The sequence below is a fragment of the Coffea eugenioides genome, chromosome 2 (assembly GCF_003713205.1).
Source record: "Coffea eugenioides isolate CCC68of chromosome 2, Ceug_1.0, whole genome shotgun sequence".
NCBI classification, from domain to species: domain Eukaryota; kingdom Viridiplantae; phylum Streptophyta; class Magnoliopsida; order Gentianales; family Rubiaceae; genus Coffea; species Coffea eugenioides.
In genome coordinates this window covers 25,457,082-25,468,149 of record NC_040036.1, presented here as the reverse complement: position 1 = coordinate 25,468,149, position 11,068 = coordinate 25,457,082, and the positions used below count along the sequence as shown (strand labels likewise).

Genomic DNA, 11,068 nt, shown 5'->3' with positions numbered 1-11,068 from the left:
AGGGTGTCAAGTCAGCACACCAGAATAGTTTCTAAGTTTTAACCAAGAATAACACTATCCCAATCTCAGGGAACCATCAATAAGATTACGAGGCTTTTCATCTTTTGAGTTTCAGAATTTTGTCTGATTTGAACAATAGTAGAAATCGAATTGAATTACTTTTGGAATTGAGTAAACAAATAGCACCTGCATTGTTAACTGTTTGGTTTTTTTTTTCCCCCTTAAAAAGTTTCTTGTTTGCAAAAGTACAAGACTAATAAAATATAATTTGTTTTTGAGAACAAAAGCAAATGATCAATAAAGAAATATCTGGCAAAAAGTTTATAAGTCTCCTGAGGAACCTCAAGAGTTGCCGGCTTTTGTGATTTTCTCGGGGTTTAGGTTTGTAAAATGATCAAAAGTCATCCTGGCTTTGGTAAAAAAGACAACTGCCTGTCCGGAGTTAGTGAAGTCTCTTTAGGTCTTAGTAGCAGCTGCCCTGCTTAAGGTAGTTATCCCACATCGAGTGTTGGGGGGGGGTTTTGGGTTAGTTTATAAGTCTCCTGAGGAACCTCAAGAGTTGCCGGCTTTTGTGATTTTCTCGGAGTTTAGGTTTGTAAAATGATCAAAAGTCATCCTGGCTTTGGTAAAAAAATAAAGAAATATCTGAAGTTTTGACTTTCTTGTTTTGACATCTGCATCACCGCATGAAACTGCATCCCCGGAAAACTTCTTACCATTAGTTATCGACAGAGTTTTCATTGTGAGTTTGTCGAGGCTGCATTCAATCGTTTGACTTAATCAATCGGAAGATTCTTTTGATTTTCCGCCACTCATGGAGGGAAAAGATGAGCTTATTCACAAGTCTGGGAATTACGAATTGGACTAACAGGAAACTTCGCCGCACTAAAGCTCTCAACCAAGCACAGCCTGCACATTCATTCACATGTAGCATGTGGGACATTCACCCCCACATAATTGGATTACAGGAGCAAAATATTCTAAAAATGCAAAATAAAGATGTACTCCTTTCCTTGCCTCGAGCAAGATCACTGTACAAAAGCCAAATGAGGTTACTTTTGGCAACTAAAACAGCCCGAAAATGGTTAGCCACAGGAGGGAATTCATTGTAACCTTAAAGCAGTGGATGAGTGGATCAAGAAGCACAATGTCAGAGGGAATGTTTGTGAGTTTAGAAGACAAAATAGAGAATAAGGAGCAATCAGCTCAACACAGATAAACACTAACAACAGTTTAATTACAATCTTGTTAATAAGACTGTTAACATGGTAGGATCCTGCATTGGAAAAGGATATAGCTTTAAATTACAGATATTTGGTTAAATTGCTATAGCTACTCTGAAGCTTTGGAACTTTAAATCAGTCCAGCACAACCATTTGCAAATTATGCTTTCATGTTTTAAAAAGCCCTAATGTTTCAAACCCCTACAAAATCACTTTGGAGCATTTCTACCATTTAGCCTTGCATCCAAGTATAGAAAGCATCCTGAAATCAGCAGAAATCGAAGGATCAGTAATTGATTCAAAACACTATCCCAACATGATAACCAAGTCATCTTCACATCTTATCCAGCTGAAATGAAGAGCTTTCAAATTTCACAAGATTTCCATTTAGTGATTGCCATAACAGATAAAAAGGAAATATGGAGCATTGACTGTCCCAATATGCAAATCCCTATTTGCTACCATACCTAGTAGTAGTAGATAAGTTCCAAGCTTATCATTCCATTCACACCCATCACAGCAATTTAGGATGCCTGTATCATGCTGCATCGACCAGCAATCTTGCAAAAATCATCAAGACTTAGCTGCAAGAAAGTGAGTTACAGGGCCTGGATGAGTCAGTGAAAACACAAACCATGGCAAATCAAGAACTTCTTTCCAGGAAAAGTTTTCTAAATGTTGTAAAGGTCAACTATATTAACCCAAGGTAAACTGACAATATGGACAGATAGGAAATGGTAGAAAAGGATAGTTTAAATTTCAATCATATGAAGGTAAACTTGACACCACACAAGCTAGGCGGAAGGTTTGGGCGAATGATATTTCAGCACACTTCCAAGCCACTTTATTTTCCATATCTTAGGACACTCATCAGGGACCCTGAAAGGGCAAGTCAGATGACAGAGAGAAAGCAGTGACCTTCCCATCTCCATCAATGTCAAAGCACTTTATCATATCTGCCATCTCCTTGTCAGACCATGTAAAATCATGGGCAACTGCTACTCTCCTTAGATCTCTCAGGGTTATGCCCCCTTTTCCCGCTTCTGCAACACAACATACACAAGAAGAGAATGTTAATGATATGTGGAACAAATGGAGAGTACAAGTAGTAAAAGAATCTTCTATAATATAATAAGAAACATAGGGAAACTTCAGTCAACTTCATTTAACACTGATAATGTTGCAGTTATTTTATATTCCTAAAGAATGTAAAACAAGGAGCTCCAGGGCAAGCATCCGCAGCATGCTCCTAAGTCTGATTTATGGAAAAGGAAATGTAAAGTTCCGCATGCTCCTAACTCTGAAAATATGGAAAAGAAAAAGTAAACTTCATCACTAATTAAATACAGCAAACTGTTTTCAACTACACCAAAATGGACGTTGCTAACTATTATAACATGAATTAAATGAGCACTTTTTGGTAAATACGCAGCCACACACGCATCCAATTACTAAAAGAACTTTATATGTCAAACACTGATACTTCTATCTTCCATTTGTCACACATTACCTAAAAGCATTTAATATAATATCAAGTGCCTTATACTCTCAAGACTTGGGTAAATCAAATATATTTGTTTGATTGCATAAAGGGATGATCCTTTTGACTTCTTGATGAGTGGCAGACACCCTTGCTTGCCTCTTAGTGATGATCCACTTTTTCCTATCAAGGTTAACATGTAATGTAGTGCCAATGCCCAATCAGGCAATCAAAAAAACAAAAAACTTCTAATTCCTCAACATGTTTGGTTTAATAGATAGGAGCATCTTATCTGAAGTAGCAAATGAAGAAATTGCCACTATTCTGAGCTCCATAAATGGCAAAGGATCCATTTTATATATTGGAAGAGAATTTTACTCAGGTGCAAAATACCTATGACATTATTTACTTGTTATGCTTATAGCTGCATTCCACTCATGAATAAACACACACTGAAGTCTTCAGGAATACCTTGACCCTATATTATAGCAACTTCAGAATTCTCTGACAATAGCTTAAAATCTTATAAAACAGATGCACCATTACCATCAAACTGAAAGAAGTGTAGAATCAGTTCATCTTCTGTCATTTGCACCCGACTGTTCATCTGCTGACCACAAATGAAAGAAAAAAAGTCTAAAGTCTGGAGTAAATGAGAAATATCACACAAGACAGAGGAAAAGAAAAGCTCTTCTAGTAGAGCCACCAGTCTAAGCTGAGACGCACTGATTTTTTTCTCTTTATCTTTCCTGCATCTTCCTGAACGTGGCTATTTTCTTTTCCTTCATTGGTCCTACCGTTTACATGATAGCCAGTGGAGCTTTGAGAAGCCCCAGTCCTCCTATTGGAAAACCCTGCAGAATCTTGAAGTGAAAGAGCAATTGCCTGAAACATAAAAACTGAAAATCAGTGCGGAAAGCAACATACTATCAGAAACTGTTGGTGGATTCATTATCAAATGACAGTTTAAGAAATTACATCAAAAAGAAACATGCATCAATTAAGTTATTAGAGCTTCCACCTGCAATAGAGCGTCATTATCATCAACAAAATCCAAGTCATTCACAGGCTTTTGAGGGGTAACATTTTTCTTAGGCATCTGAATTCTGTTCTTTGCCTGGAAGACGAGATTCAAGGGAAAGAACATTAGAGTCAGCAACTGAGCATGTTGGATATCAAAATCAGCAAATCCGTCAAATCAAAATATAGGGGATGACCCAAAACATACAACTGTAAAGGCACTCCAAAACTGAAAAGTTATCAGATTGAGCCTACATGGACTCTAACAATAATTGAGCATTTTGTTGATGTGCAAAAAACTCACAGGCACGCAAACCATAAATTGGCTATAAAGATCATTGCTCTGAGGCAACTTCACCTTCGTGGAACTAAATCTAACAAAATGCATACAAAAGAAAAAGTCATGAATGCAAGTTCTTGATGAAGGACAAAGTTTAACGACAACTAGGATGAATAGTTGAGCTTCTATACAGCTTGAGTTTAAAAAACACTTTGTACTGAGAAGGACATAATTCTAAGACATGCAAGTGGTGATATCACTAAAATCTATATAACCACCTGCAAAGTGAACCCAAACCGACAGTTAATATGAGATAAATCCAAGAATGCCATCTAAAATTGTAATTTTTTTTCTCTTATTTCATCTTCTTTCAAAGTTAATTTCTCTCCTTTATTAGTATATACATGCAGCAAAAAATTAACATTCAATTCATCTTTGCTGCTTGCCAACCACTAACTGCAAGCAGAGTTTATCAAATAACTTAAAACGAGGTCTTGAAACCTGACCATACCTTAGCTACATTCTAAAGGACAGCCTCTTTAAATCCAATAACCAAGGTGGCAAAAACATCTCAACACAATTGCTTTCAACTTTCAAAATGCTTATTACAGATAGAAATTAGTATATACTGATCAGCATCCACCTTTGTGGTTAGAAAAGCTAAGTTGCATGGAAATAATCTCAACAGGACAAACACCAATACAATTAGATTCACCTCTAGAAATGTCTTTCCTCTCTCTCTTTCTCCTTTTTCTCAAAATCAAATCCTCAACAGGAAGTTCGTTTTCTCCTAACCCACCAGCACACAAACCGCCCCTTTCCCCAAAAAATTAAAAATTATATAAAAGGAAAGCAGTTTGAAAAAAAGATGTTTCAGTATAAGGGTTTTCTTTTCAAGCAAGAGTTTTTACGTGTGCATAACTGGCTTTTTAATCCCCCTATTACCCAAAAAGAGACCAGTCACACTGTCATTCAACTCCCAGATTCTCTCTTCATTAAATCATGCCAAACACAACATTAGTGTTTAAATTGAAACCAATACATAAAAAACTTGGAGGAACTCTCGACTCGTTGTATCCAATATGATCCTGATAAGAAAAATTTCTCCTGGTTTATGAAGCAAAACTAAGAACATAAACTATCTAATTAACTCCAATACTAATCCAACCAATTAAAAGTCCACTCTACAACTCCACCATAACGTTTTTCCCTCTATTATTAGCAAGCACACAGTAACATATACCACCACAATCATTAAGAAAAAATAAACCACAGCAATTCAATCAAAAGTAGTACTATTCAAACATGGTTCAAAATCAAATCTTTTAGCACCATAAACCCCAGAAACTGCCAACCATACCTTAAATGAAAATAATTAGTACCTTCCTCTTGGCACTGGACCCAGAATAGTCTTCGTCATCAACATTTGTGTCATCATCTTCACTTGAAGAACTCAATGCTTCTTCTTCACCTTCATCAGAAGGTCTGTACTCTTCATCATCATCATCCATTTTTCTTTTACCTTTTTTGTCAACCATTTCCTTGGCTGATTTCGTAAGAGAACCCACAAAAGAATTTGCCATTTTCTTCAAACCCAAGGCCTCCATTCTTGCTCTGTTCTCTTCAATCCTCTTCATTCTCTGCCTCTCATATTCGGTAATTTTCTTCTTCTGGGCCACGTTATTTTCTGGGACTTCGACCTCTTCCGAGCTCGATGATCTCTGAGCCGACTCAATTTCATCAGAAATCGAATACGAGTTCTTGCTCTTGGGCATTTTTCTGCAACTGGGGTTTTTTATTTTCTTTTCGTCGGATGCTTGGGGTTTTGACTTTTGAGAACTCCTGATCGAGAATCATTCGTAACCCCGGTCTTTTGGGGGAAAAAAAAAAGTTTAAAAGTTGGGGGTCATTAATAATTACATTTTAGTTATTTTCTTGTGAAAAATTAATTAATCAGTTATTCAATCTTACTTTTTTATATTCATGTAAACTTGGTTTGTTTGATAACTCAAATTAGCACGGATGAAGATATTAACATGTATTAAGATATTAACAGATATGTTTGATAACAAAAAAAAAATCTGTACAATAATAAAGAGTTGTGGAGTTCATTTGATGTTAACTTTTTCCATTAATCCTTAGTTAATTTGATGTTAATTTTATTCATTAATCCTTAATTACCAAGATAACTATCAATTGACATAACTACCAAAATAACTATCAATTCATTAAAGAAAATTTCATAAAAATTAATTTATTTTTAAATTGCACACACATGGATGTGCCTTTAGCACTAGTCTAAGTAAATTTTGAGTTGTCTCTAAATTATTTGAATTGTGTAGGTAAAACTTATTCTAACAAATAAGTGATTGATCACTTAACGCAGAATGCATGGTGATGCAGAATGGGTATTAGGATTTTAGTATTTACAATTCAATAAGTTAATGGATTCAAATTTTATATTTCAGATTTTAATTTTGGGAGAACTGCACAAGTAGTCCCTCACATATTGCAAATGTGAAAATTTAGTCCCTCAGATCGAAAATGATCAATTTAGTCCTTAGCAAATAAAAAAGGATCAATTTAAGTCCCTTTTCACTTTTCCGACTGATTTTTGCCCGGAATATCTCACGCGCACACCACGTGGCCAACTTTTCAAGGATAAAAATACCAAACCACTTATCTGTTAACCAAAACCAAAATGTAAAGGACGAATGCTTCCCAAAATTCTTCTTCTCCTTCATTTCAACCAAACCCAAGAGCAAAGTTTCATCTCCATGGCAGAACCACCAACTTGTAATTGCGGTGTACCAGCTAGGGTGAAGACGTTGTGGACAGCTGAAAATCCAAGAAAGAGGTTCTATGATTGCGCTTATTACGAAGTAAGTGTGCCTGATTTCTATTTCTTTTTTCTTTTAAAAAATGTGAAATTTGAAGAGGTAATTTTGAACCATAATGGTAGTGGCGGCTGTGGTTATTTCAAGTGGTATGATACAAACAGTTGCGAGAGGTGCGATAAATTAGTGAGACACACAAAAATATTGACGAAGAGATTAAGAGAGTTGGAGGCAAAGTTGGAAGAAACAAGACGCAAGGAGAAAATGATGAAATTGTTGCTGTTTGTGGCCTTTGTTTTCGTAGTGCAGAATTTGTTGAGCAAAGATTGACTTGTAACTGGCACTTGTTGGTGCAGGTGGTGAACTGGGAACTGGGTGGCTTTTATTTGCTGTATTTAGGTTGGGTTACGTTTAGTGGCCCTGTTGATTGTACAAATAGGAGTTGGAATGCACTTATGAAGCTTAAGTTCTCTCTGGTATATTGTGATTTTTTCTTGAATATGAGCTTACAACATAAGATGGAATAAAAGTCTTAACTTGAAAGATAATAAAGATGATAATGGCGATATTATAAGCGAAAAAAGAGTAAAAAGTGAAAATAATCAGTCCCTTCAAAAATAAAAAGAGCATGCATTCCATTGCAATGAAAAAAATAGCACATAACCGAGCCAAGTATATTCATTACAATACGTCTCTTATAAAAAAAAATGCAATGAACTAAGAAGTCAATTCCATTGCTCCAAAAAAAAGGTCTGCTGAAGTCAAATACAAGACAAAAGTAGATATCCATTGCAAATACAATTCAAGTCAAATTCCATTGCAGCACTTTCAGAAGTAGATGTCTTTGCAGTCATCCCTCTTTGCAATAACATGCCGTAGTCATCTAGGCCTTTTTAGCCCTCTTTGCAGCACTTTTAGAAGTAGATATCTTTGCAGTCTTCTTAGGCCTTTGATACAAACAAAACAATGAGGAGGTCATTACTTACAGTCAATAGCAATTTTTGCAGTCTTAGAAGTAGACATGTAGTAGACAATACTTACAGCCAATCCAGGTGGTTCCCATGGGTATCTCCTATAGAGAGAGGCCAATGTTGAATCACAACTACTTCGAGTGTGTCCAAATCTTCGACATACACCACATCTGTACTTGATTTTCTTACCCTGACAATTGGCAACCAAAAATTCAAGTAAATAATAGTATAGAAATAAGTCAACATGCTATTATTAGTATGAACAAATAGAGAAACATGAACTGGAGATGTTGCATTCTTTGTTGTCGATGTTGGAGTAGATGGTTGGCTTGTTGTAGGTTGATATGGGATTTGACTAATGAGATCAAACAAGACTTGGTCACTTGTATCAGATCCCAAGCCACTTGCACCAAAAACTGCTTCAAGTGTGAAATTGGACTGCTTGTTTGCAATAGGAGTAGCATTTTGAGGCCGGTAATCTGTTTGGGAATGCTAAGCTTGGGACTGCTGAGTTTGGGACTGCTGAATTTGGGACTACTGAGATTGGGACTGCTTGTTTACACCAGGATTCACAGTGTTAGGAGTCTGCTGTTGTGGCTGAGAGCTACTTGGAACCGCAGTAGCTTGTTGCTGGACATTCCCTTGATCATGACTGTTTGAACACTTCCTACTATTGTGGCCCTTTTGTTTACACTTTCTGCACTTATAATCCATTAGACCAACTCTAGACAGTCTCTTTGTTTGTCCTCGAGAAGTTGTTGCAGCTGGTGGCTCATCTGGTTCTCTCATTCTTACCTTCTTTGGCCGACCAGGAAGCTTGATGGTTTCAGGTGTCAAGACAGGCCCCTGTTTCAAATCCTTCCACAAATCCTCACCATTGAGAGGATATATTATAGGCCCATATGCCCTCATATAGGCCTCTTTTGAGTAGCATTCACGAACAAAGTTCTCGGGAGGCTCCTTTGTCAAAGCAATGGCACTCATTGCATGAGCATAAGGAATGCCATTTAGTTCCCATCTTCTACAACTACAAGTTCTGCTAGCCAAATTCAAAGTGTATCTATCCCCATACATACATCTCACCTCATAATTCCAGTCCCCTGAAAGTGTAGCTATGCATGCACTAGAAGCAGTTTTTACCTTTTCCAACTTTTTTAAAATTTTGGGACATACCTTTCCTGTATACTTCTTCATCCACTCCCTCTTATTCTCCATTCTAACCATTAAATAAAGTCGTATTGTTTCCAACATACCTAGTATAGGCCTCTCCCTTGCTTCTAAAATGCTGGAGTTGAAACTCTCACAAAGATTGTTCAATAAAATGTCACATTTAGGGGAGGTTCTGAAGTAAGCTCTGGACCATTGCTGTGGTGTTGTGTTGTCAAGCAACCATTGAAATGCACCCTCATCAACTGCTTTCAAAGCTTCCATCAAAGCATTGAACAGATTTTTGTAAGGAGCTCTTGCAAGTGCCCAAATTCTCTCCTTTAATGCCAAACCATTATGCAGCTTTTTAAAGTTATTGTACATGTGTCTCACACACATCCTATGCTCCACATCTGGAAGCAACTCTTGAATAGCTTGAATCAGTCCCTTCAACAAATAAAAAGGTGAAAACAGATCATCAAATTAAAACTAGCAAACTCAGCTTAAAAAAACCCCAGAAAAATACACTAACATACCTTTTGTTTATCAGTAATATTTGTCCAATGATTTTCATCTCTGATTTGGAGGTTATTCAGCAATTAATCCACGAACCATTTCCAAGTCAGCTTATTTTCTATTTCCACCACAGTATAGGCAATGGGGTACAACTGATCATTGGGGTCAATTCCTACAGTTGTAAGCAACACACTTTTGTGGGGCCCTCTAAGATGGCAGCCATTTAACCCGACAATAGGCCTACAACCACTTAAAAAAACCTGTCTTGCATGCATTGATACAAATATACAACCTCTCAAACCTATCTTCTCTCTCATCATTTTCAACAGTGGTCATGAAAACATTTGAGCCAGGATTAGCCCTCTTTACTTCCCTACAATAGTTTCTTAGTTTGTTGTATTAGGTTTCATGTTCACCATTAACTAAACTCTCTGTCTTTTTTTTGGTTCTATAAGCTTGCCACGTAGAGATGTTGACATTAATATCAGTCTTTACTTTATCTATGAGTGTACTCACCTTTATGCCAGCCATAGCAGCCAGCTCCTTTCAACCAAAAAATTGAGTTTGCTAGTCCGTGATCAAATGTCCTCTCACAACTGTGTTCACCTTGCATGCTCTTGATTTGAAAAGTCTTTTTGTCTAGCATAACAGCTGTAGAAACTTTTCAACTACAGTCCTTGCAATAAGCCGTAGCTCTTCTACCATCATTTTTACTGAACTTTATCTTCCTTCCGTGAACCACTCCATGGCTCTTGCATGCCTTTATGAACAACTGCTTACAAGTAAAAACCTGCCCAACCTCAAATTTGGGATCGATCATATCAGTTTCAGGGTTAAATTTTGGAAACTTAGCTCTTTTTCTTGGCTGATCTTCTTCTTCTGAGTCACACCAACTATCAAATTCATCTGAATCAGTAGCATCTTTTTCCATCTCAGCACCCTCCACTTGACATGTTCTCTCATTTGTACTCTTATTTGATTTGTAATTTTTGACAATTTTCTCCCATTCAGCTTTTCTGTCTTTAACAGATTTTACTATGTCTTCTTCATCACTAAACTCATAGTCACTATCAATGAATTTGTCACCATCACCAGCTTCCTCATTTTCTTCAACATGTGTCTCCTTCTTACTCTTCTTCTTTCTCTCAACTTTTTTAGCCTGCTCTTTGTTTGTTGAGGATTTTTTCTTTAATGATTTCTCTTTTGGTGATTTGCTAGTAGAGGGTGCATTTTTTCCTGTATTTTATACTTCTGAGTTTGTCCTATCTTGTTCTTTTCTAAAATTCTGATAAGGCTCTCCTATATCTGCTGCATTATCTCCTTTATCAGCAACTCTAATGTCAACTTCTGAAAACATTTCACCAAAATTCTCCTCTCTTATAGCTGCTTCCTCTATGTGTTTATTAGCTCCTGACTCATCAGCACCTATGCTATCCTTTTCACCCTCATTTTCAGATTGAGTTACAGGATTATTAGTCATCACTATTTCTTCTACATCAGAAGATTCTTCATGCACCTTACCACCCTGTTGATTTTCCTTAGGATCAGCCCCCTCTTTTAGTTTACATGGTCCAGCTTCACATTCACTTATGGAG

The 11,068-nt window shown here is 36.8% G+C and overlaps 2 protein-coding genes across 2 annotated transcripts; both read right to left on the bottom strand.

Moving 5' to 3' along the window:
• Positions 1-1,184: 1,184 nt before the first annotated feature.
• LOC113762476 lies at positions 1,185-5,849 on the bottom strand. The gene is made up of 7 exons (XM_027305940.1): positions 5,386-5,849; positions 3,725-3,820; positions 3,430-3,588; positions 3,250-3,310; positions 2,142-2,266; positions 1,691-1,807; positions 1,185-1,485 (listed from the first exon to the last, which is right to left on the bottom strand). Exons 1-6 carry the CDS (start codon positions 5,776-5,778, stop codon positions 1,748-1,750), a joined length of 894 nt encoding a protein of 297 aa, XP_027161741.1. The 5' UTR covers positions 5,779-5,849; the 3' UTR covers positions 1,185-1,485; positions 1,691-1,747.
• Positions 5,850-7,818: 1,969 nt separating this feature from the next.
• Positions 7,819-10,004, bottom strand: LOC113759325. The gene is made up of 3 exons (XM_027301891.1): positions 9,990-10,004; positions 8,373-9,404; positions 7,819-8,001 (listed from the first exon to the last, which is right to left on the bottom strand). The coding sequence occupies exons 1-3, from the start codon at positions 10,002-10,004 to the stop codon at positions 7,819-7,821; spliced, it is 1,230 nt and encodes a 409-aa protein (XP_027157692.1).
• Positions 10,005-11,068: the final 1,064 nt, after the last annotated feature.